Consider the following 27,826-nt stretch of genomic DNA (forward strand, 5'->3'; position numbering starts at 1 on the left):
CTATTCTTCGTCGTCGCTGCTTTCCGAGCTACTTTCACCCCCTCTAAACCCTCGGCTCTCATTGGGGAGTACTCCTCGGGTGGTTTTGAGCTGCAGTCGGGGGGAGACGGAGGGTAGGAGGAATGCAGCGTATGAGGCACAGAGTACCCCCACTATACTTCCAGCCAGTACATCAGAGGGGTGGTGTTTGTTGTCACTCACTCTGCTGAGGGCTGAAAATAACTATAAATTGTTTAAAAAAGAACATGAAAATTTTGGTTATAGAAAGTAGCAAAAACATGTAACAGAGAAACAATATTTTAAAAATAAAAAACCTTAAAAGAGAACTGTATGATTAAGTTAATTTATCATACAGCGTTTGTATCGCCAAAATAGCAAGTTTGCATGCAAAATCTACCGAAAATTAACGGATTGTTTTTTCTGACTGTTCCAAACTTCTGGCTTTTTATTGTATGTTTGAAGTTAATGCCAAGTTGTTGGTGATTTGTTTTCTGGTCAAGGAGCCAAGCTAAATTGTCAAATAGTGGAATCTCTTAATTTTGATTAAACAAAAGTTTGAAAAAAAATTGAGCCAGTTACTCAGAGCGCGGGGGGTGCCTCAGGTTTCTCAGATTTTTGCTGTTGGCTCATAACGTTTGCCTCGAGTAGGTTACATCTCTGTAATTTCATACCATTTTGCACGATTGCGAGCGAGATTAGTAGCGGTAACTGAGGGATATGAAAGATTGACGCGTGGACTGTAAGCAAAAGTTGTCTACAGGACTGTTCTGTTCAAACCCTAGCGTGTAAGAAGCAAAACAAATCGATATGATCAAAAATATGTACTATTTTGAAAGACCTTCCAGATACAGTGTTGATTTGAATTAACCGGACAAAGCGAACAACATTGAAAACTTAAACGCGTTTTTCTCAAAATTGGTTAAGATTAGACAAAAGTGAAGAGTACAAAAATTGCACAGAATTTCACCAGAATTAGTATGGTGCAGTTTTTCCCCAAAATTCTGAGCCAAAATTTTACCCCAAAAATAGGTCATTTTGGCGATTTTTATTCAATTAAGAATTACACTGAAACGGCTAAATTAATGGCTCATAAAATTAAGAAAAAAAACTTCTTACACTGCCAAACAAAATTTTAGAAAGGTATTACTTTCAAAAATCTTTTTAAGAGAATAATATTTTGGTTGATACCCTAAAAACCATTTTCACAATATACAAATCAAAATCTTTGGTTAAAGACAAATTTCAAACGTTTTACGAAAACTTTTGAAAATTTTACCCTTCTAAAATTTTGTTGGGCTGTGTACGAGGTTTTTTTGTTATAATTTTTTATCAAAAAACCTGGTAGTTTCAGTTTAATTCTCGATTCAGCAAAAAAAAACATAATGACTTATTTTTGGAATAAAATTTTGGTTCAGAATTTCGGGGGAAAATGTGCCATAAAAATTCTGGTGAAATTTTGAGCAATTTTGTTCTTTTCACTATTTGTCCAATCTTGAACCAATTTGAGAAAAAAGGGTTTGAAATTTCTAATTTTGTTTGTTTGTCCGGATAATTTATATCAGCACTGTATTTTATTGAAACAAATGATACATTTTTAAACAGATCAAACTTAAAAAAAGAGAAATTGTTAAACTTTTTGTCTTTTTTGGGCTTGAACTGACTCCTCTTGTTTTCTATTATTTTCTAGCCAATTGCCCTGCCAGTGCTTGCTATGAACACAATTAATGGCAACAAAGACAAGAGGAGAGAATGAATATCTAATTATGTAAAGTCATTCAAATGATAACTATAACAAAAGTCGAAAAACAAGGTTGTGGAACCTGATCTAAACTACATTTTATGATTGGATAAATTAGATATTTTACCAATGTAAAGTATTTAATATTAACCAATCATGATCCATCTAACTAACAACCCACTTATTTGTAAGTGCTGAAGTTACTTGTAATTTCAGCACCAGAGAGATTTGAATTTAACTTAGAAATTAGTTGGACTCTCCCGAGCACTTCAACAGCCGCAATAAACCAGTATACCCTAGATCTATTGAGCCTAGCAGAGACTAGTTAAACAACCTGAGACTAGATAGTATAAGAGTAAGATTAGGATCGGTATTAGACTAAGAAGTTGCACGAATCTATCCGGCCGAAAATAAGATAGCGTGACGAGCAGACGGTGTACCCTATCCGAAATTACTCTATGAGTTAACCAACTCGGTCCTAACTCATCTGGTGCGACCATAAGTCTCGAACAAGACCTTAATAGCTTAGAATTAACCAAAATAGATTAGAAATTAGACAAAAACATTTAAAAAATGTTATACGACAATAATTTAATCGAAATGTCTCTACGACTCAATAGATCAGAGCCAATATTCCGAACCATAACAGAACTACCCGGAATTGGAAGAAGACCTCGAACCAGAGACGACATACGACAAAGTAGAAACTTGCCATATAGCTATATGATAGTTAGGCAAAAACCAGAACAAACTTTTATATTTAGAATATTACTGGCAATGAATTTAGATTTTCATTTGCAAACATAAAACCTTGAAGTTAATCTTCAAAATCATTTCAGGCGCTAAACAAAATTATTAATATACAATAACGATTGATAAAAAGATCTAAGATCGTTTTCCTAAAATTCTGCAGTAATATACAAAACATGTTTGAAAAATATTTATTGAAAAATAAAAAATAAAAATTAGTAGCATGACAATAAATGGTTAGTAATCATAAATCATCCTGTTGTTCCAGCTCCATCACCTAAAACATAACAGCAATCATAAACCCACTAATATCATCAAAACACTAAAACTTTCCTTTACACATATTTAAAATTTTATTAAAACTTAAATTCACTTAATTTTAAAACCAGATCATCAAGGCTTATCCTTGGATCTTAAATCATTTTCTACTTAATTAAATTTCAAATTTGATCATCAAGGCTTATCCTTGGATCAAACAGAACAACTTTGTTCTCCCCCACCCACTTAATTAGTGTCTAACGACCTCAAACGTCGATTCACTACCCAACCCTTTCTAAAGACCTAAGACTAATAGAAATTTTTAAACAAAACTAATCATTCAAATTAGGATAAACAGTGAAGAACTTCGGTTATTCATCCTTCACTTGACCCCCCCTCTTAACAGACCCAGGATAAATCTTAGACTTAGTAAGTTTAAAATAGTATCTAACGAACTACTCGCGTTCTAATTATACCTGAACCTTGTGGATCGATTTACTATTCTCCAACCCTTGAACACAATCACTACCCCTAAGTAAGATTAAGTAAGTTAACACCTTAACTTATACTAGCCACGAGAAAGTAAAAAATCATTCTTCGGAATCGATATACTTTTCTCTCCAACCCTGAACAAACAGACCCAGGTTAAGCTAACCAAAAAATCGTAAGAACTAACAGTTTAAGAAAATAGAAACCATTTAACAACCTTTTGCATCCGTCATCCTAAACCTTATGTCATTTAAAAACCTAGGAAATAAACAAACAATCGTTTTACACAATTGTGAAATAGATAACAAAAAATACGACCTTGTAATCACACCTCATACACAAACAGTTGGATACATTCGAACAAAACGACAAACACTAAAAAGAAAAATAATAACGAAACAAAGACAAATAACACGAAAAAGATTTTCAAAAAATCGAAACGCATTTTCAGAATCAGAAACCAACAGTTTAGACGAACTTTACAAACTAAAAGAATCAATAGATAAAAATTACCCACTTCACGATCAATTATATTTTTCTGACTCAGAAACAACTTCAAATTCATCAAAAAGAGGAAAAAGAAGAATAAAAAAGCAGTATAAACACAAACCAGTACATTTATACAATTGGAATCAACCAATTCGACACATTAATAATTACATATTAACAGTCATCGAACGAAAAAATGAGCTCAACGCACACCCCAGGTGAAGAAAGTCCAGATGATGATGAAATCTTTCCTTTTATAGTAGATGCAACCACTGATAGAGGACAGCATATATTTTGCAAAAATTTATTATTAAATTTATCTGAACCCGGAATCAGTCCATGTAAAACAGAATTCCCAGATGTAAAAATCAAAAGACAAATCATAGACCACTACTTAAAAGATATATGCAACATAACACAACAGTATGGAATCTACTCCATAGAATTCACCTCACCAAACCATAATAATAGAAAATATACAATTCAAACAGACGATCTTGATTTAGAATTTTCAAAAGTTTTTTCAGAATAAATAAAAAGCATCCAATATCATAACTCACAAAGAGCAAACTCCATATTCACCAATGAAGTTTTCGCAATAATATATAGTTATATTTCGATATTAGAAAACGAAATCCCAATAACAAATGTCTCACCCACAGAAACATCTAAACATTTAAGAGTACGACATGAAATCACACTACTCTCTAGTTATTTAAACATCATTAAAGAAAATTTCACGAAAGACGACGTTTCACAACATACAAAACACGATCTACAAAAAATTTTGGCATGGTTCATAATAGATTATTTCACACACAATATTGATTTAATTGCACAAGCAAGAAAAAATTTTAGACCCCAAAACTCGAACGATGATACCGCTATCACAGAACAATCAGATTATGTTTGGGACCCCGAATGGTCTCATCCCGCATTTATAAGCTTCCCACAAACAATCTCAAGTCAAGCAATAAGTACGATATCTTACATAAGAGATTATGTAAAAGTAATACCATTAACCATTGATGCAACACCATTAAACTATAATACATTTTTGCCCGATACACAAAATAATAGTTTAAACTCTACAGTTATACACAATGAAAACCTCAATGGAACTAGGAATCTTACTCAACAAGATATCCAGACACCATCACACTTCATAAATGAAGAAATTGTACACACAACAACTACACAACAAAGTATTTCACCAATACGCCCAAATTTAACAACACCAAGAAATACAAATCCTTCACAAACACAGGTAACCTTACAATCAACCGTTAAACCTTCGGTTGCCCCTAAATATTCACATATGGATTACCAAACATACAGACCCATGACAATACCATCAAAAACACGCAAAACATTCACTAGAAACAACTTTGCAGACCATAATTATAATTATACACATCCATCAAAAACATATAACCAACCACAAAGAAATTTTAACCAATATACAAGATCTCGAAATTGGGATAACCCAATGACCCAACCTAATTCAATAAATTTCCAAACAAATCCTCCACAGGATCACAGTGAAAATTACCCATTTTTTCAACAAAATAAAAATAAAAAACAGACATCTTATCAAATGGATTATTTATCCTCAGATGATGATTTCTTACAACCAGATATATTTGCACCAAATACTCAAGAATATCGTAGACAAGGAATACAGAGAACACGTACAAATCATAGAAATTTTTCTCCACAACCAATAGATGCACAACATCAACAACCAATTCAACAACAAAATCTAATTAATACACAATCTTTTCAACCAATTCAACAACAAAATCCAATGACTGCACACTCGTATCAAGCATCACAAATGCAAAATGAAATACCACTCCCATATTATCTCCAACAACATGAAATAACAAGAAACCAACTTTCGAATTTTTCTCAAATGCCAAATGCAGCAGAATCATTACAAATGACAATGAATCCATACCTTATGGGTGGATCATCAATAACATCAAACAAACCTTTAATGGTTTTCACAGGAACAGACCCTGAATACTCTGTAGAAGATTATTTAAATGCAGTAACAGCAAACCTGATTTTAAATATTGGACCTGAACCAATTAATACGCCACTACATCAAAATTGGATACATCGACGCACAGCGTTAATACAAACAACCTTAGATGGCGCAGCCCAAAAATGGTTTTCAGTACTACCTCTAGAAATAAAATCAAACTGGAAAAGGTTTACACAGGAATTTTCAAAAATGTTTGACTCCGAAAGAAACAAACAACAACAAAGAGTTTTATGTAATGAAATTCGCAGATTACCAAACGAAACCATCAAGCAAATAGCAGTACGAATCGAAACACTAGTTCGAAAAGCATATTCATTAAATACACATGACTATAAAAACACAAAGATGACAGAAATCTTAATGATGACCTTAACACCACAATTAAGGAAAATAGCAATAAAAAAGAGAGCATCCCATCCTTCTTCAATTCGAGAACCCGATTTAGATTTTCGAAAACTAGTAGACAAATTAGAACAAGCAGAAATCACGATGAAACTAGAAGAAACGGAAAATCTGAAATTACAATACGTTAACAGAATTGAAACGACTCCCACTAATATTAATAATATACAGGAATCAGAGACAGACCTCGTTGAAAAAATCATTGAAATACTCAATATTTATGAAAAGAACCCAAACTTTAAAGGCAAACCATCTTTCAAAAAATGGTGTAATTATTGCCGACGATACGGACATAGTATTTCCGAATGTAGACAAAAACAGCAAGACAATCAAAATAAACCTCAAAAATATAAAGAACCAAATAAATCATTCTATCAATACATGAAAAAAGATCAAAATCTACCGAACAAAACAGTTTACAGCAACAACAGTTCAGGAAAACCACTCCCGAACAATACAAATTATACAAGAAATCAATCACCATATAACTCAAGTTATAGAGGAAGATCACCAGAACGAAGAAACACGAATAATTCATCAAAAAATCACTACAATAGACCAAATAGTCGAAATAACTACTCCAGATCAAATTCAAATACACAACGATTTGTTTCTAGATCTAATTCCCAATCAAGAAATAACTACTATCCAAACAACCAATCACGAAATTCATCATACAATAGGAATAGAAACTACTCCTATAATCGAAATAGAAGTTATTCAAACAACCGAAACCAGAATTACCCGAACAATCAATCAAGGAATAACTCATATAATAGATCGAACTATAACAGACCAAACAACAATTATCAAAATAGATCGCGAAATAATTCACAAAATCGACACCCAAGTTATAATAATCGTTATAGAAATTATTCCCAATCACCACACCGGAATAATAATAACTATAATAATTCTAATAATCGCCACAGAAGTAGTACACCTAAACATCAAAGACAAATCAATCAAGTACAATCTAACCCAGAAACAACATCAGACCCTCCAGGTATTGATGACACAGTAACTGATACGTTACAACTCAATCAAATAAACTGTACATCATCAGATTCAGAAAGTGATACTGAAAACACTCTTTCTATCAATATGATAAAAGTCGAAAATGACTATGAATCTGTCATATATGAACAACCCTTTTCATCACACATATATGAAAATCAATCAGAATTTCTTCAAAATTATTACACTACACCCATAAATTCCACACCAACGACGCAAGAAACAAATGAGATTAACACTACAAATCAAACCAATAAAAATACCAAAACAAAATGCTTGAATACAAACCACATTTATCAAAATATACAAAAAGAACAACCCAAAGAAAAAATTTGGACAATACCATTTCTCTTAGAAAGCCCAAGAAATAAAGAATTTCAACCACCAGACCTTGAAATAGATTTTTTAATTGATTCAGGAGCAGAATCAAACATAATAAACATCCCCACATGGAATGAAATAAAAACTTTACACCCAAAGCTAACACCTCTTGAAACCTCCAGTAAGTTAGCAACAGCACAAGGATCAACATTGATAAACTACGGAAAAATCCAATTATTTCTCCTCCCCACCAGAACAATGGAACAAAGCAAAATTTTAAATAAGCCATTTAAACAAATATTCCATATCACTGACATTAAATATAATATCATTGGAATACCATTTATTTCGAAGTATATACCAACAATTAACATACTAAATAGTAAAATATTAATCAAAAATAAATATACAAAAACAAAAGAAACATCCTTAACATTTTTTCAAAGATTAAATAAACAACCACCATTCTTTTCAAAATTCTACCCGATATTTAACCAACAAAGAAAACACCTAAAACCACTATCAGGAAATATCTATAATTTTTCAATCAAACAAGTTCACCAAAATGATAAAGAACAAAACAAACAAAAATTTTATATGTCAGAATTTGAATTCAAACCTATTCACAAATTTTTCAAAATCACAATCTCATCCATAAAATATTTGAAAAATTCGAATTCCGATATCATTTCCTTACATGTCTATAACAACACACCTTACCAAGTAACATTACCTTTAGGACTTTTAGGATATTGTGAAACCAACGCTACAATATCACCAATACACGAAAAAGCCTATCGCGTAAATAATATACTCCAATTACTAGATATTTGCCAATCTACAATTCTTAATGAAGAATTATCTATAAATAATATAATAAGTAACGAAAACAGAAATACGGATTATTTCACAAAAACTCCATATTTCAAACCTACATTCAACATAAGTAACTACACAGAGGACCAACAAAAATTTTTAACAATGTTTAATTTCCAACATTCACAAATAACACAAGACGAATTCGAAAAATTAGCCAAACAGCTAATTAAATATTCATCAGTCTATGCAACATCAAAATTCGATGTTGGAAAAATCAGTTCATCACTACATCTCCCGTTAAAACCAGACGCAGTTTTCAAAAAACAGAGAGCAAGTAAAGTACCAATTCACTTACATGATAAAGTGAACAGATTACTCGACATTTTAGAACAATACAACATTATATCACCAGTAAACAAAGAAGAACAACCAAAAGGCAACACATTTATCAACCCTGTTATCATTCTAGCTAAAGGAGAATCATTGAAAATCGTTCTCGATGCTAGATACCTCAATTCACTTATAGATGAATCAAAATGTAATTGGCCCATTGAACCAATACAAGTTATTTTAACAAAAATAAACGGCAAATACTTTACAACCGCCGATATGAATAGTGCATACAATCAAATGCCACTAGATGAACAATCACGACGTTTAACACAATTTGTTATCGGAAACCAACAATATGAATTCAACCGCTTATTCTATGGAATATCCATAGGACCAGCAGCATTTTCAGCTTTTATGAGCAAAATTTTTAGACCACTGACACTCAAGAAAAACGCAATCACCTATTTAGACGATGTTTTTATGCAATCACAAACAAAAGACGAGATGTTCAATGTTTTAGAAAAATATCACCAAATACTTCAGAACGAAAATCTGAAGGCCGCCCCCGATAAATCACACTTCTTTTTGACAAGAGTTAAATTCTTAGGACATAATATAGAAAGAAAAACAATCACTCCATTGAAATCACGCATTGACGCTATTCAAAAACTTCAACCACCAACAAATAAAAAGAAAATCCAAGAATTTCTTGGAATGTTAAACTTTTTAAGTAAATATGTTTATAAAATGCAATTATATCTACGACCATTTTATAACATCCTTAGACAACAAAATAATTTTGAATGGAACACAGAACATCAAACACGATTTGAAGAAATAAAGAAACTTTTAACTGAACAAATTTCAAACACAATTCCAGATTCAAATCAACCATTTTATGCAATGTGCGATGCTTCGAACTTTGGCATCGGTGCAGCACTATTACAATCACATAATGGTACAAATAAAATGAACCTCATATCAGCAAATTCTCGATTATTCACTCAAGCAGAGCTACGACTCTCAACTCTAATGAGAGAATGTACAGCCATAATATATACACTGACAGAATATGAATTTCTGATACTTGGATCAAAACATCCAACAGTTCTATTCACAGACCATAAACCAATCATCTTTCTCTTTACACAAAAATCTAACCCAAACCACCGAGTTTACAGATTTCAACTAATTCTAATGAAATTTCCAAACTTACATATAGTTTGGACTGCAGGAAAAAATCTTGCATTACCAGACACCTTAAGTCGAAATACACCACCTGAATTACTTACACGAAAAACAACAGTTGAAATACCCAAAAACATAAAATTCTACCTTGCAGAAAACGAAACATCACCCCGATTGGAATGCAAATATGCAGTAAAAACTGATATTGAACAATCACAAATAAATAGTTTACAACATTTCCCACTTTATTTAGATTGTCAAAATAATCATTATGAAGTTGATTTACTTGGAACATCAACTTTCAAACCAATCCCATATTCTCAATGGATAAAAAATAACACCCAACAAAAACGAACAAAACAACACCCGCCTAAAAAAGACCATTTTCCACTAATTGAAAAAGAAGATTTAACTGATAAAATAAATTTATCAGGACCACAAACAAATGATTCAAAATACACAATAAATCAAGTTTTTGACCTTCACGACCCACTTGATACAATACCCTTATCTAAATTCGAAATTGAAAACATTTTTCTCCCTCCAACAGAAACGATTACAATTTCAACACTGAAACAATATCAAAATCTTGACCCGATAATTAGACAACTAAAATCATGGCACAAATATAAAACTAAACCTGTCAAGGCAGATTCAACCATTCTAGGAAACAAAACACTCCTCCGATACTTTCGCAAATTTAACAGCACAACAATTAACGAAAATACAGACCTTTTAGAGTATAACCTGAATGAATCTACAGTTCCATGTCTCCCTTTAAGTATGATTCTTATAGCTTTTAATATTTCACATACACAAAATATTAAAGGACACTCTGGATCAGAGAAAACATATTCAAATTTTATACAAAACTTTTATTTCCCAAATGCACCAATTTGGATAAAAGTACTATGCAATGACTGTATAGTATGTCAACTAAATAAACCTTACCCAAATCAAAAACAAATAGCACAAAAACAAGATTTTAAAGGACAAAGTTTGTACTTTAATCATCGTATCTCATTTGATACTAAAGGACCAATTTCACCCTCATCAGAAGGAAACTCCTACATTATGGTAATTGTTGACGCATTTACACATTATGTAGCACTTAACCCAGTACCACATTGTAACGCTTATTACGCTTACACAACACTCTATGAACACTGGATAGCAAAATTCGGACTACCAGAAATTTTAGTTACAGACAACGGTACAGAATTCATAAATAATGAAATTATCACACTATGTCATTTATATAACATTAAACACAAACCACGTACATCTCATGCACCTTGGACAAACGGCTTAGTCGAAGGTATGAACCGTTCATTACAAGAATATCTTAGATGTATCATCAACGGAAATGATACAAAATATACCGAATGGTCAGCAGATGTAAAATTATTTCCCTTAGCGTATAATTCACAAATTACGACAACTTTAGGAATGTCACCATACGAAATGGTTTTTAACCAAAAGCCACGCAAACCAATAATGTTTACAGCAAATTCTCATAAAAACGCACAAGGTTATTGTCAACCAAATAAAGATTCAATTTGTTATAACCTACCTTTACATACACACGATGAAGATCATTTTCATCACCCACAAATTCTTAAACTAGCCTCCGGTACACACACCGAATGGATTCTAAATAGAGATAAAAAACACAATGAAATTTATCAAAAAATAACAAAAAAGTTATTACAAAGACAAAACATTAATGAACAAATCAATTCACGTTCTACACCAGCCTCCGAATTAAAAATTGGAACATTTGTTTTAATACCTAATTTTAATACTCAAAAAGGAATTTCTAAAAAATTACAACCCCTTCGAAAAGGACCATACCAAATAATTGCAAGACCCACTGATGTCACATATAAAATTACCGACTCAAACAAAAAAGAAATCGTTCAACATCGAAACAACCTATTACCTTATTACCCAAAAGAATACGCACTCCGCGAATTAACTCAATTATATTCTTTCACAGGATTAAAAATCATTCAAAATGAACCACATCTGAAAAACACAGAACAAAATGATAACCCCACCGAAAATCAAAACACAAAACCAACCACCACCAAAAACAATACACAAAACCATAAAGAATCCCCAAAACAAAGAAAAAATAGAAAAATGACCGAACAAATAATACCCCAAGAACAAATCGACAAATCAGAAAATAGAAAAACAACAAGACTCCGAAATCAACCACGTAAAAACTATAAAGTATTCATCCCCCAATCTAAAATTTTAAAGAAAGTGGAATTTCAAAAGTAATTTTAACATTATACTTCACTATCTTGAAACCTTCGAAACATTTTTCATTTACATTTTTCAAAATAACATGCTGACAAATACGTAATAATTCTAGTTCAAAATAGACCAATAGGATTCATCCAATCCGTCACTTTCCCTAACTCAAACTAAGACCAATTAGACGAATCATATAGAACTCCAGGCACATCTATAACTATGACTTTACGACCTCCAGGTCAAAAATAAGCAAACCACTCCAACTTGACAACTAAAATAAATATCACCATAATACCGTACCCCTCCCTTATCTAATAACCCAAAGATCAACAATATTTCCCCAACTCAGACCACGAATACCCCCAAAGCAAATTTGTTAACTTAGCCTAAAGTAACAAAATGAACATTTTAATTAGCCTAAAGTATAAAAATCTCACCATACCCCGGATCATTTGACAAACAAAAATAAAGAAAAAGACGACCTCCCAGTCACCATGAAAATTGCCCCCAACAATTTTTTACAAAACTCAACCCACTTGTCAAAAAACTAATAAATAATCCGACCACACTAGAAAATCGCCTCAAACAGCAAAAAATATTCGACCAAGAGATCATTTCTTAAATGCTCTTCTCTCAATCAGTTACTCAAATACTCATAAATTTTAAACATTTTTTTACAATATTTGAAACCTTTATAATATTTCTTTTTGATATACTTGAATCTTTTCTAATAATCCTAATCATTTTTTGTAACATTTTTTTAATTTTCTACACTATTCTCGAACTATTCCTCCAACTTTCCAAAACCCTTGATTATATCCACAGGTACGATTTATACAACTTGTCTAAATGATACGAACAATTTTCAGTAGAACTGATATTTTTTTATTGTTTGTAATTTTCATAGCATTCTTATCATCACTCATTTTGACAATATGTAAATGTATAAAGAAAGCAATCTTCACATTTGCCCTAGCAACAATCCTTCTAATTCTTTTTTTGGAAGAATATTATAATAAACATAAACCTTCCCACTAAAGTAACAATTCAAAAATCCATCAAAAATTGCTACCCAACAGTCACAGAATCAGTCTTCACCGACATCATCCCAAGATAACCAAACACCACCTTCAACTACTCAAAATCCTCAAACATCTACACGAATTTCTTTTCAAGACAATCCATACACTTTTGAAGAACGACATGCTCGTTTATCAGAACCACTAGAACCAGTTCAACGACAAGCACCTCTAAGCGAACCAACATATAACCTATACCCAACACTACCACAAGAACTAAGTAGAATAAGAAATCCTAGTCAAAACCAAAATACAGTCGAAATAAATAGACAAATTATACATCCTCGACGAAACAGAAATTTTCAAACTCCCCGAGTTCACTTTGATATACCTCAATCCCCATCACAAAACACTCCAGAAAACACCATTGATACATTACCAGAAACCCCTACGATTCTTTCACAACGTAGCACCTCAAGCCTACCATCAGATTACTTAGGTTCAACACCAACATCTGAACAAATACGTGAAAATCCCTTTAACCCCCCAAACCAGGCATCACGACTACCATATTGGACAACACATTCATTTACACAAGGTGAATTAAATTTAGTAAATAATCCAATAGATATTTCTACGGATACAACAACATCCTCATCACTACCAGAAACATTATCACTACCATCAACACCATCAATAAGCCAGATTTCACCACCACCTTTTAACTTAAATTTTCCAAATAATCTCGACGCCAGATATCGAGAACAATCATCAATAAATATTCCTTTAAGATTAGATTGGAATACATTTACAGCACCTCCACCATTATTTGGACAACATCAAGAAAGTAACCGCCTTCATAACTGGGCACTTAATAGATTACAATATCGCCAAGATATTCACAACGATATCCGTAATCACAATATTCAAATACTCCAACAAAACAGTTTACAATTAAAGTTTGAAATCACAGTTAAGTTAAACAATATTACCCAACATCCCTACCCATTAAACCCACCTAACATAACAGCTCAATCACTACCACCACCGTTTATAACTACTGAAGTAATATACAAATACGACAGATATACCAAAAACACAATTGGCTACATTACATTTTATAATCCATACTCAGGATTATCATACACATGTATATTCTAAAATTATTAATTTTTCTCCAACTCCTTTTTCTAGTAATCTCAAATCAAAACATAAACCCTTCTCCTCGTACAGGACCACAAGATTTATTAGTAACACATTACGATTGTGAAGAAAATGAACAAAAAACACTACATAAATATGCAATAAATCAAGTATCACAATGTGAAACAGAACCACAAGCTATAGAAACCACAGATGTAATAGCAACACTCTATTCAAAAGCCCGAGCAACAACAGTTACAGGTTATAAATTCACAGCAACATTTTCCGAAAAGAAAGTACATTGTTCACAAGTCTCGAACGGAAACAAAAACCGACTTGACCATGAATCATTCTATCAAAGTAATATAGAACGTCTTTTACATCTCAATCCCGACGATTGTAAAAATGAATTACTTAGACTAAACATCACACAAAATAAAAACTCCCAAAGAAAATTAGTTAATTTTCAAGTTTTTTCAGACTCTGTACATCAATCACAACTTGAAAGACACCAAGGACATATAAAACTAGACGAAAAATACCCGTATAACGGCGCACACGGACGATTAACCTATGACCTACACGATAAACATTGGATACCACACATTGGTATAAATGACCCATCAAACTGCAAAGCAGACACAAAAAATAAAGGATACCAAGAAATAATGTTTTTCGATTGGAAAATACAACTCGAAAAAATACAACTAACACGAGATTTATCAGATAATACAATGATCTATCAAGGAATCAGATTACCTTGTAAAAATGATCAAGGTTATTGCGACCCTACAACGAGAACACAAGCAACAATTGTTTGGTTCCCCGAAGATACATGTACAACATTTCAAGTAGCAAAAATACACGCTCGTATGATAAAATTTCACGAAAAATATTTTATACAATCAATTCCATATGAACAAGTCCATCCATCACGAAAACTAAGTTCTAATTTTAGAAACATAGACAATATAGAAAATAAATTGACACGTTTTCAAATATATCAAGAAACAGAACTTGCATGTAAATACAGGAATCCACTTCACAGAACACAATACTCTGAAATATTAGTTGAATACGAAAAAGGATCCGACATGACCACTGGAAAAGTAAAAATCGACCCATATGCCACAGGTCATCCTCCAAACGAAGGAACATCCTATATACCAGTTAATTTTGAAAAAAGCAACGGACAACCTGGTGGACATCTAAAACCCCATGACACCAGAAGCACACGCTTACAAGAATTATCACTAATGAATACTACATATTTCGGTAATATCCACTATGATATTCATTTAGATATGAAACTAGATTATACAATTAGCCGAATTTTTCAAGAAATGTCACTCTCCGAATTAGAAACACTACACCAACTATGCGAATTAGAACGAACACAAATATTACAATCACTTGCACTAGCAGTATTAAAAATACCCTATGCAGGATACTTATTATCTGGAAATAGATCAAATTTTTTAGACTATGAAGGAAACATCTTATGGTTTTATACTTGTACTAAAAAAGTATCACCACTATACGTTTTTGAAGATAAACGATGTTATAAAAGAATCCCTATCTTTTATAAGAATAAAGTACATTTCGTGGATACACTTTCACGAAGAACCTATTTCTGGGATACCGCAGTCCCATGTGGATCAGAAAACAGCCACAATGTAGTACAACTAAACCCTGATGAAAATAAATATTATCTTCTCACTCCATATCCCACATTAATGCAATCACTCAAAAAATTTTCACCAGAAAGCATTCGCGCTATTGCTCGAAACCCAAATATAGACTTACAATCAATAGGAATCTATTCAAAATCAGATATTCAACATCACATTAGAACACAACAATTCCAAGAATTATTAACACAAATGGACACTATACAAAGACAATCAATAGATCAAAATTTACGCAAACTTGCAGAAACCGCAGGATTTGCCGATATCTACACGCAAGACTATAGCGGATATTTTAAAGACATTAAAGATTATATATATCTAAACGGTGAAAAATACCGTCCCCAAGATATATCACCAATTAACATTTTTAGCTTTGTTACACTCAAAAATGAGATCCTCGATTTTCTAGGATGGCCCTACTACATCTTAGAAAAATTGACTATTTTATACGCAATGTTTAACTTTATTGGATTTCTTTTCTCACTTTTAAAAGGAATCTACAACACATGTGCTATACACACACAAGTAAACAGACAAGCAAGCGTAGCACGCATACTCTTTGCAGGATTTTTTGGAATCTTTTCTACATCTATAAACAAAATTCTTTTAGACGCACAAATAAAAGAATATAACACAAAAATAGCAACACGACAAAATACATACGACGAAGAACATAACAATGTAGACATAACGCCAACGGCACCACAATTACCACCCCTACCAAATAACCATCCACTATCCCTAGTCCCACGAAATTTTCGAAATTTAGCCATCACACATAATCCAAATTTTCGACTCACCACATCACAAAGTCCCATCCAACATATAATGACACACCAGTCACAAGATGATAATACTTATGAACAAATTATTGAACAACCCCATACCACCGCTTTTCAGTCTCAAAATAATCATTTTTTTAGCCCACGATGAGCCGCCAACTTGGATCACTACACCGATCAAATTCCCACCCAACCAATCTTACCTCTCCAATCCCAATAATACCACTTTTTGCTTTTCCGCCACCCGATTTTCCACCTAGTAATGTAACATCAGGCATGAATTCCGACACTAATTCACACATCTCAGTTTTATATTCCATCTCACAACTCAATAACCCGAATATTGAAACCCCCGATGAATTTGCCGACTCAGAACCATCCCCATCCAATAATTTTCATAACTCTTCTAATTTTTCTCAACCCCCTTTTCAACCCATATTATCCAATAACCCTGACCCAATCACTCCCACACCCTCTTATGCTTCCCAAGTTACCCCAACCTACTCCTCATACCATTCTGACCAATCATCTCATTCTCCAGACACCCCCCGAATCTCCCCAGAGCTAGATAATTTTATTACCCTTCAACAACAACCCTACCACCTTAATACCCCAACCATAAACCAAATCTCCTCCACAATAAAATCATCCAACCCCCCTACCCCTACACCCTCTTCAAATTATACTGAATCATTAGCACCATCATCCACATCAACTGAATCTTCACTCAACACTAATAGAGCTTACCGCACTTTTAAAAGAAAGTTCCCCAACCATCCTTTCCCAGCAAAACCAGGAACAGCCCGTGAATACATCAACCACCCCAAGCATACTAACACAAAAGAATTTTTAGCCATCACCTTACCCTCATTCCCACAATACACCTTAAACACCCCCCACGACACTAACGAAACACGCAACTTTGTAGATGAATACGTTTTAATGCCCACTCTCTCTTGGACCTCATATTATCATTTTACTAACCCTCTTTGCTTACCTTTATCTAACACTCACATCGATATAGAGCGAAATACGGACATGCTATATCGACTCACTACACCACTAACCGCTAGACAATTTACTTACGTTGGATATAAAAAATCACTAAAAACACACACTGCACCTAGAGCTAACGAATATACACTCGAATACTATGATCACAACATCATCAGAGCTAACCAAGATCAATTCTTAGACGACGATCGCTTCGCTAATCCACAAATTACTGAGAAATTTTTCATCAAGACACCATATATATTTACACTAAACATCTTCGACCGAAAGTTTGATCACATTATTTCAGAAGCACTAACAAACACACAGGCATACGAAAGTTTTAAAGAACGCTTCCAAATCTTTTCACTAACCTTTCATTTCCTTGCACCACACGAAAGAGATTTACACTGCTCACACGATATTATGTTGCGCACTAAACAAACACATACATATAGTTATTATCGCTTCATCCAAAATCACTTTGACCTCCACACACCATCTAGACAACCACACCATCGTTTCCAATTCATCAACTCAAAATACACTTCACCGTATTTCCTAAATTTCACATATTGTATTAAAGACACTAACCTCCATGGTATTCTTCGTAATTATGACCCCATAACCCAAATGTACATTTTCTGCCCCATCACCAAGACCTTCAACGCCGAAGAATCCCGACCCTTCCTTATCCCGCACGAGTTTGTACAGCCTATAGAAATCCCAATTTTAGAATTCATCCACAACACTAAATTTAACCACAAATTATATAACTTAATCCAAAACACACCTTATGAGTTTGCAGTAGGCACTGAAGAACTAACCACTATTAAGGCACTTCAATTGCTTTGGCCACTGCTTCAAACTAAAAATATCACCCGGTTGGAAAGGAATCATATACTAAACAAAACTAACCAACGCAGCTTACTAAATACCACAAATCATAGAATAACAGCATGACTAAGAAAAGGAAACCAACGGTACCCAAACCGGATTAACCCAGTTTAAAACTGGATAATTTATTCTTTTGAAGACTATTATAAAGTCTAAGAAAGAAATAATAAAACACAAAAAAGTCGAAAGACAAACCCATACCACGAACAATTTGATTTTTGGAAAAAGGACATAACCAACAAGACATAAGAAAAACCACAACAAACCCAACATAAAACGTTGTCACATAACAGGACCCCTCACAAAAACCGCATGAAATCATACTCCCACTCCTGGCCTAACCCACCAGGAAGGACGTCCTGAGCATGCTCTATAGCCGGCCTAACCCACCGCGCTACATCCACGCTTTGTGACCACACCTCTATTTTTAATAAGAGCTACTCAAGTGTGAGTAACTCTTCAAAATAACCGAACTAAAACAAAAAGCTTTTGTGAAAACAACTAACTAAAATCATAATTAAAAAATATTAAACTAATAAATGTTTTATAAAATGTAAATTACATTATGCAATACATAGATCAGAATACAACACCAAGGACGAACATCTAAAGACAAAACGACCCCACTACACTCGAGAGAGAATGGCCAACCACAATCGATATGCCACTCACAATCACAACTCAAAGGATTTAGAGTACGACTTGACTTCGCAGAAAAGGACTTCATTGAACTAGACCAATGACCACCTCGATGTTCAAGTATACGTACAGATCCGAGTAACCAGGCATCCCCTCCACGCACAATCTCCACGCCATTCCCAAATTAGATCAGACACAAAAGAAGTTCTCCACGCAGAACAGAAAAACCTGACATAGCAAACCATTCTGAAATCAGATTTGAGTTTGTTGCAAAGACTTAGTCGTTGTCACTAGAAGACACAACGTCTTATGTCTCTAACTCCAGCTTCCTGGAACTTCTTTAACAAAGAGGAAACAGAAGAAATAAGATGTTCGCCAAACACCAACGTCCATCATCCATCCTTCGAATTGCAGAAGAACTATTCTAAAAAACTCTGTAAAACCCGGATGGGTGGAACCTGATCTAAACTACATTTTATGATTGGATAAATTAGATATTTTACCAATGTAAAGTATTTAATATTAACCAATCATGATCCATCTAACTAACAACCCACTTATTTGTAAGTGCTGAAGTTACTTGTAATTTCAGCACCAGAGAGATTTGAATTTAACTTAGAAATTAGTTGGACTCTCCCGAGCACTTCAACAGCCGCAATAAACCAGTATACCCTAGATCTATTGAGCCTAGCAGAGACTAGTTAAACAACCTGAGACTAGATAGTATAAGAGTAAGATTAGGATCGGTATTAGACTAAGAAGTTGCACGAATCTATCCGGCCGAAAATAAGATAGCGTGACGAGCAGACGGTGTACCCTATCCGAAATTACTCTATGAGTTAACCAACTCGGTCCTAACTCAGTTGTAATATTGTACTGAGCAGTCCTGAATTTTTTTCTCATCCATTGTAACTAAAATATCAATCGGATTATGCTTGTTCTTAAGTTTTTAAATTAGTCTAAGCTAAGAAACTAATTTATTTTTTAGTCTAAAGTAGAAAACTCTTATAGACTGAATTAGAAAATTTCTTAATATAGTCAGTATTAACTTAGTCTAAGATTTTTTTTTGTTCTAAGTTTTTTTGTTCACAAAAATGATTTCAAAGTGGATTTCCGGTGTGCTGAAACGAAAAACATATGCTATTTACTAATGATTTACAGGTACATTTTAATTTGTACACTTTTCTAAAAACTTTGTGAAAATCCCCCTTCTTTTTGAGAAAATTGAGAAAAACCTAGACGCACACTTGATTTGTTGGACCGATCTAACCGAGTATCAGCATGCTATCGCGTTTGTTTCGTTATATTGATTAGACAGTAAATCTGGATTTTTTGAAGAGGTACCTAGTCCTGGCAAGTTTGCTTGCACACAGGCTTTTTACGCAAAATTTGACACACTTGATTACTTCATGTTCAGGGAAACTTGCGGTGCTCAGAATGTGTAAATGGCAGTTTTCAATTTAAATCTCAATCACTTTAGCATTAGCAGCTCTTTTCTCCACTCGCTCAAAAAGATTCCTTTTTATTAGCATGGTTCCTTCCCGGCTCGAAATTGGACCTCGTTTTGGCCTCTATTTTTTCCATGGAGGGTGCAGGTTTAACCCAATTCTAGAAAAAAGGATTAAACGAGCCCAAATTTTAGCAAAATAAGCTAAATGAGCTCAATTTTATTTTAAATAGACCAAAAAGAGAAAATAGTAACTTTAATTATTGATAGAACAGAGGTGGAACAGAGGTCTTGGGTACACTATGGGTCGGTTCGATTCCCTCAAGGAAAAAATGTTTTTGTAGAAAAGAATATGATTGAACCCATTTTTTGGTCCTTGATTTGCCATGTAATGAGATGAATGAGCCCCATTTTCTAAATATTGGGCTCCTAATTGGGCGTCATTTTTCCGTGATAACTAGGGAACCAATGGTACTAAAAATTGGGCTCATTCAGACCCTTTTACTGGAAAGTTTTATGCAAAAATTTCGACTCTGGTTCGCATTCCTCTTTTCTGCCAAATATAGTAAAAAATTTTATTTGAATACGTCTACTTACAAAAAAAAACAAAAAAAAACTGCTTGAATAACAAAACCTGACAACAATGTGAGGCTTCTGCCTGACATTATTATCTATATCAAACCTTGTATTCTTTCAGATAATCTGTCAAAATTTCTTTTCTGGTGAAGTAAAAAAAACTGTTCTCTTCACCTGTAAAGAGTGCCAAAAGCAGAGCCACTAGAGTGACCATAGGAGTCAGCAGAGGTGCCAGTGGAATGTAAGGTCTGGCTCTTTTATGCAGATACAGCACCAGGAAAGTGGCCACGTAGAAAGCCAGTGAGGAGTGCCCGGAGGGAAACGAAAGTCTGGCGTCCCGGATAGCTGCTGGATCTCCGGTGCAGACGTCGTGTAGGATGTAGGAGCCCCCTGAGGGCGAGGAGGAGCAGTTAACTAGATCCCAGTTGGGTTCGCACACACTTAGAAAGTGGGGTCTCAATCTTCCTAGTCAAAAACGGGAATCATGTCATAACGTGTATTTACGCGTTCATGCTTCCGGGTGAGGCGCAGAAATTACTCAGCGCAGAAATTGGATTTTCCCCAAAAAATAGAATTTAGCAACTTCAAGTAATAAGCATAACTGCACGTATGTCAGTCCTTTCTATTGTGGATAAGTTGTCTTAAACAAATTTATGAATGTTGGGCAATTGATCTTAGACAAGTCCATTGGAAAAAGTAAATCGAAAGTAGCACCTGAAAATGAGATATCTAGATTGTGAAAACATTTTGAAATGGCGTGAAAGTTACGTTGTTTGAAGTAACTCCAGAAAAAAAGCAGAGAGAGTCAATCACGTATCGAATCGCTATGATGTAATCTAAAACTCCCCTTTTGTGCACCATAATCTATTAAAAAGCTACCCTTCTATCATAAGAAGTGTGCATGTATGCTTCTACAAAAAGCGCATATTGATAAACTATATTTGGAAGTATGTTTTGATTTAACTTTTTTTTTCTAAAATTGATTTTACCTTACCAATGGTGAATTTTCCGAGGTCAGTGATTGTCATGCAGAGCACTCCTCCGAATAGGAAGGGAAGGCTGCAGTGGACCAGGGATCCGAAGAACAGCCCAGAGCGCCAGAGGAGTCTCCTCAACCAGCCAAATCCAGGCACACCTGAACATAATGAATGATACCTCTGGCACAAAAAGAACTCTCGTTATTTTTCATCCAAGAAGACTGAAACGTATTATTGTCTGAAGCAGCATCTCAACATACAAACTAAAAACAAAAATAGCACGCTGATATGTTAGCAGTTGAAAGTTTGTTGTTTTGCAAAACATCTATGATCCGTACGAGAAGGCATAATCCATTTTAAAAAAAATTCGAAGCACTTTCAAAAATGCATTCTAATTTTCACAATTCCCAGTGGAATTTTAAATTATTCTTTTGATCCAGTTACCACAAAACAAAAGTTATATTTACAAAGTGTCAATCAGTAGCGGATTTAGGGGGGGATTCGACAAAATTTGAAATCTTTTCAAATATTTCTCACCATTTCCCCCCCCCCCCTCAGGGATTTGACCCCCTGTCGACCCAAAGAGTCCCCCCTTTGATACTTTTTCAGAAATCCATTTTTGGCCGACCGACCCTAAAATTTTTCTAAAGGCGCCTTCGGCGCCAATATATACTAACTTTGAGGGGGAGCGCGCGCCAAAAAAAGTTAGTATATAAACTATAATTATAAACACTTCAAATTATAAACACTATCAAAACAGGAATACTTTTTTTTCAAGTTTCAAAGTCATTAGTTTTTTTTAGATTTGTTAACCTTGTGTTGTGGCAGCGTTAATAAATCTTAATTGAATCGTTTAATTATAAATTTTCTAAAACTGAAAACTTAGTTTGCATGAGCTTAAAAAATAAATTTTTTGCTCTACTCCTTCTAAATTGGAATAAAATTTGACATCAGACAATGCACACACTGGAAATCATTCACTAAAAAATACTGAAAGTGTATAATCAACCTTTTGTAAATCAAATACGTCATTCTGAATCTTCAAACTCAACATTAGAGAATTCAAAATATACAAAAAGTCCAAAAGAAGAAAAAGAAGTTCAAAGTTAACACATGAAATTCGAATGCATCACTGACATTTTTTAACCATATAAGTGAAACAAAACTTTCAAACAAAACAAAGCTCACTATTCAAACTCAAGTCATTGAACATCTTCTTCATTTAAAGAAAAGGCAATAGACATGAGAACATTGCTCGCCCAAGGTGCACTTTTTGCTGCTGTTATGACTGCTAATTTATTGCTTCATTATCAGGAAAATGAAAAGAGATTCGTTTTGCACATGACTTTTTTGTCGGGACACATGAAAACACTTTGATGCAATAAAGGAAGAAAATAGCTCAATCATAACAACAGACAAAAGTGCAACTTGGGCGAATAATGTTCTCATGTCTTTTAATCTTTGTTTAAATGAAAAGGATATAGAATATATTGAACTCGAACAAAAAAGTGTATTGATTGAAAGTAGGTTTGTTACACTTATATACTTAAAATTGTCTTTGTTTTGTTTGAGTTTTTTTGTGATGAAGTTGAACGTCCAGTTCTTTAACTGTTTGTTGAAATTAATTCCCAATTGTTGAATTTGAACTTCTTTTTGTGGTATTTCAATTCAACAGTTGGCTCTCTATCTGCGGTTTTTTGAGGTACCAAACGAATGAGACGCAAAATGAAACTTGAGTACTTTGAGTGTGCTGCGCAAGACAAGGTTTTCAAACCACAAACAATGCTGATTTTTTTCCGAGTTTTCAAATAACCAGTTTTTTCTTAGCATGACATGGCACGGGTAATAGGAAAACGCAAAGCTCTCAAAAAAATAAAATCGAACCAATTTGAAATTTTTGTGTCAAAATAACTACAGTTTATTTAATTTTGACAGCTTGGAACAATACTTTTATTTAAAAAATCACAAACGTTTTGTTTTTTTTAACCAAAAAATTGGAATTTATGGGCTAGGGGGTTTGATTTTTGCAACGTCTCAAAATAATTTTAGCAACTAACTTTTTCAGAACAACTCAATCTGAGCCTAAGTTATTTGAAAGAAAAAGCTTCGTTAGAATTTACAAAGGAATGTTGAAATTTTTGAGTATTTAAAAAAATTTCTGTCATAATTGGTCTCTTCCTTTTAAAAATTGTGGAGCTGTATAGAAGGTCAGCTTCACTTATTTTAACAATTATAGGCGAGGTTTGGAATTTCATGCAAAGCATGTCAACTTCACCAACATTCTTTTTATTCAAAAGTGCTGGCAAGAAAAAATTTTGGATTTTGTATCAAACTCTGTCCATACTAGATATTCGTCGCCAAAACGTATACAAAAAACAAAGAACGAGACAGCAAGTTTTTTAATCCAACGATCATTAGCGGCGAGAAAACTAAACTATGAAAGATTTTGAAAAATACATTTTTTGAGTTTTATCTTCTTAAAAAAGTAATTCAAACTTATTAACATATTACTACTATTGAACAAAACCAAGTTTTCAGTCATTCACCTATAAAATTACTCACCAATTACAATACTCTTGGGTAGCGAAATTAGTATAAAAATATTTTAGGTACAGTATAGCTTTTCCAGCAGTAAAAAAACGGGCAGTTTTTATTGTAATAATTTTTATACTGTATTGATTGCAATGAATTTTTATTTTGTAATCAATCATTAAAAAATGTAGTATGGAATTGATATGTCATTAAAATTTGCCTTTCTGCTAACCATATCGAAGCAGATAAGTTGATTCTTTTTTACCAAAAGTGATTCAACTTTTTGCTCAAAAACCAATTTTTGTATAACCCCTACCATTTTCTGAATATAATGTGTGGATAACCCAAAGAAAAAAATCTTTATAAAACAATCATTTGTAGATGCTGCAAAAAAATTAGTTTTTAGCCTCAGATTCTATGTTTTAAGTATGTTGCTCTTTATTGAAAAAAATCTGTTTTTATATTTGAAAAATGCTTTTACAATCTGTATAAAACGTATACAATCTAATCTGCGTATAATTGGTAGAAAATTCAGTAAAAAAGTAGCAGCAACCAAATTGGATTATGATTGATTATTAAAAAAATGAAACTCAAGCTTTTTTGTATAAAAACGGACTAAAATTGATTTAAACTCTCTGTTCTGTTCCAGTTTTTGAAAAAAAGCGAGGAATATACATGCTTGGGGTAGTATTTAACTATTCACACTAATTTCCGAAAAAAAATGCAGAATAGAGATTGAGTTTGGAATCTAATACAAAAAAGCGAATGGACTACGCACTATTCTAATGGTCTTTGAGACTACAAAAATTATTCCATTAAAACTTAAATTTTTTTATTCAGGATGCTAAAAATATTTCGCATTGAAATAAAAATTTTAAAGTTTTAAATGAATAAAACTTTTGTCCATGAAGGTCACTGCGGCTCCCACTCTTCGAAACATCAAAATACAGCGTATGAAAAAAAACAAGACTGAATGGATGGATAGATTCAATCTGCTGCCTTTTTCTTTTTTTTCTGTTGATAATTCAACGGCTTTTATCCAGAGTTTCGAGATATTCACCTGAAGGCGAAGAGACTTTCCGACTTCTGCTATTCCTGCCGTGACTGTAGATTATGAATGCGAGTGTCCATTCCACACATAGTATGGCCAGCATGTTGGAGGAGTATCCGATTAAGTAGACAAGGGACGAAGACACAGTCGATTGGCGAAACGGGTAGCTGCACAAAACACACGAATCCCTCAATATGGCATGAACAAAAAATGACTCAGTTGCTGTCCGATATCCGAATTTTAGAGAAATTCAGGGGTTATTAAGGTTTAGTTTAATTTCGAACAACTTGTCAGTTTTAGCTGATACAAAAACATACAAAATAAGCTGTTCTTACAGGGAGAGCCTCAAAGTAGATTTCAAAATGAAATAGAAAACTAAGTTACGCCATCTACTGAAAAATAATTTTTTGTATTTTAGGCAATGAAAATTGTAGTAGATGCGCTCTTCTGAGAGTTTCTTAGAAATTCGCCCTTCTTTTTTTGCTTGTTTTGTCGTTTTGCTTTTACCTGATGGATTGGTCGTGGCAGAAGAAACCTCTTCTGAAAGGCAACACCGACTGTCGCATCAGCTTTGAGGCTGAGAAGAGAAAACAATAAGCGAACAGCGACTGCAACACTTGTGGAACTGAGAAGTTTAAAGGGTATTCAGAACTAGATGACGAAGGAAAAGCGAGATGGTGTAAAAGATGAAACGGTTCCTGATCTAAAACACTCATAGTACTAGTAAGACCGCTTTCCTCTAAAACACCCCCAGTTATGCCAGCGTATGGCTGTTCTTCTGGAGCTGTGTGGCCTGGAAACGTCGGATATGTCGAGTAAGCTGTCGGATTTCCGAAAGAAGTCGATGGATTGGAGGCAAAAGGCGAGACGTGTAATGGTACTTGAGGAAAAGCTGATGGAACTCTGAATTGATGAGGGTTTTGGTACTGGTTGGGTTGATGCTGATAGTTTTGTTGGGCGGAGTAGCGGTTAGCGTGCAAATATGAAGGTGGCGGGGAACGGTTGTTCATATCTGGGACTATTTTGATCACGACTGTCGGTTAGTATCATGGAGCTAGTTCTTCAAGTAATTGAGCTAAAAGGTTAATTTTTCGAGTATTAGATGTACAGTGACAACCGAATTAAATCGAATATCAATTATTTAACTCATATTTTGAAAGATAATTTCAGGTCATTTTATTCAATTTTATCGGCATTGTATATACTTGAAAATTGATGTTATGAAGATAAAACCGCAGATTGTTTAGTTGAAATGTGTGATTTTATGCGGTCGGAACTTATTTTCTCCCTATTTTCTTCTTCGTCTAGAAGAGTACAAAAATTGAGAAAATTACTTCATGAGCTGACATGTTCATATCAACTATCGCTGAGATTGTGTTTTTTTAGAAAATTCAGTTTCAGGTGGCTGAAACGTCAAAATGTTGTCTTTTTTTCGAAAAGTTGCCCCTTTTCGAAAAAATCCTAAATCGTCCCCATCTTTGATATTATCGTTATAAAATTAATGCGGCCGACAAAAAAGAGACGCCAAATTAGCAGCAGCCAAAGTTAGTGCAGTTTTTAAACGTGCCATGCGGAAATGGCACGTTTTGCCCCTCTTGATTTCAAGGGAACATCTCGCCTCTCACACGTTTTTCCCCAACTTTTCTCTCACAATTCGTCCCGATGTATTTTTAGCATTTTCCATAATTAATTTTAATGGAACTTTTTTGCACGGCCAATGGAAATTTTTGCGTTTAATATGTGGTTGTGAACTGAGCGAACAAAATTGTTAGGGCCAAATATGCGAATAACGAAATGCGACATACCATTCCATAAACTGAGCAAGTTCTATGATACTTCTATGGTTGGAGATTTTTTTAATTGAAGGTTTTAAATAAAATCAACTTTCCCGAGCTAGTGTGATATTCGTGACTATTCATTTGCAAAGTTTTTGAAATAAAAGTTATTTTTCTGAGGTTTA

The 27,826-nt window shown here is 33.8% G+C and overlaps 1 protein-coding gene across 1 annotated transcript; it reads right to left on the reverse strand.

Annotated features, from left to right (window-relative positions):
- Positions 1-26,876, reverse strand: LOC134841802 (phospholipid phosphatase 3-like). The gene is made up of 5 exons (XM_063857839.1): positions 26,374-26,876; positions 25,876-26,033; positions 22,301-22,441; positions 21,481-21,771; positions 1-212 (listed from the first exon to the last, which is right to left on the reverse strand). The coding sequence occupies exons 1-5, from the start codon at positions 26,874-26,876 to the stop codon at positions 1-3; spliced, it is 1,305 nt and encodes a 434-aa protein (XP_063713909.1).
- Between the last annotated feature and the right edge of the window lie 950 nt (positions 26,877-27,826).

Source organism: Symsagittifera roscoffensis, chromosome 3 (assembly GCF_963678635.1).
Source record: "Symsagittifera roscoffensis chromosome 3, txSymRosc1.1, whole genome shotgun sequence".
NCBI classification, from domain to species: domain Eukaryota; kingdom Metazoa; phylum Xenacoelomorpha; order Acoela; family Convolutidae; genus Symsagittifera; species Symsagittifera roscoffensis.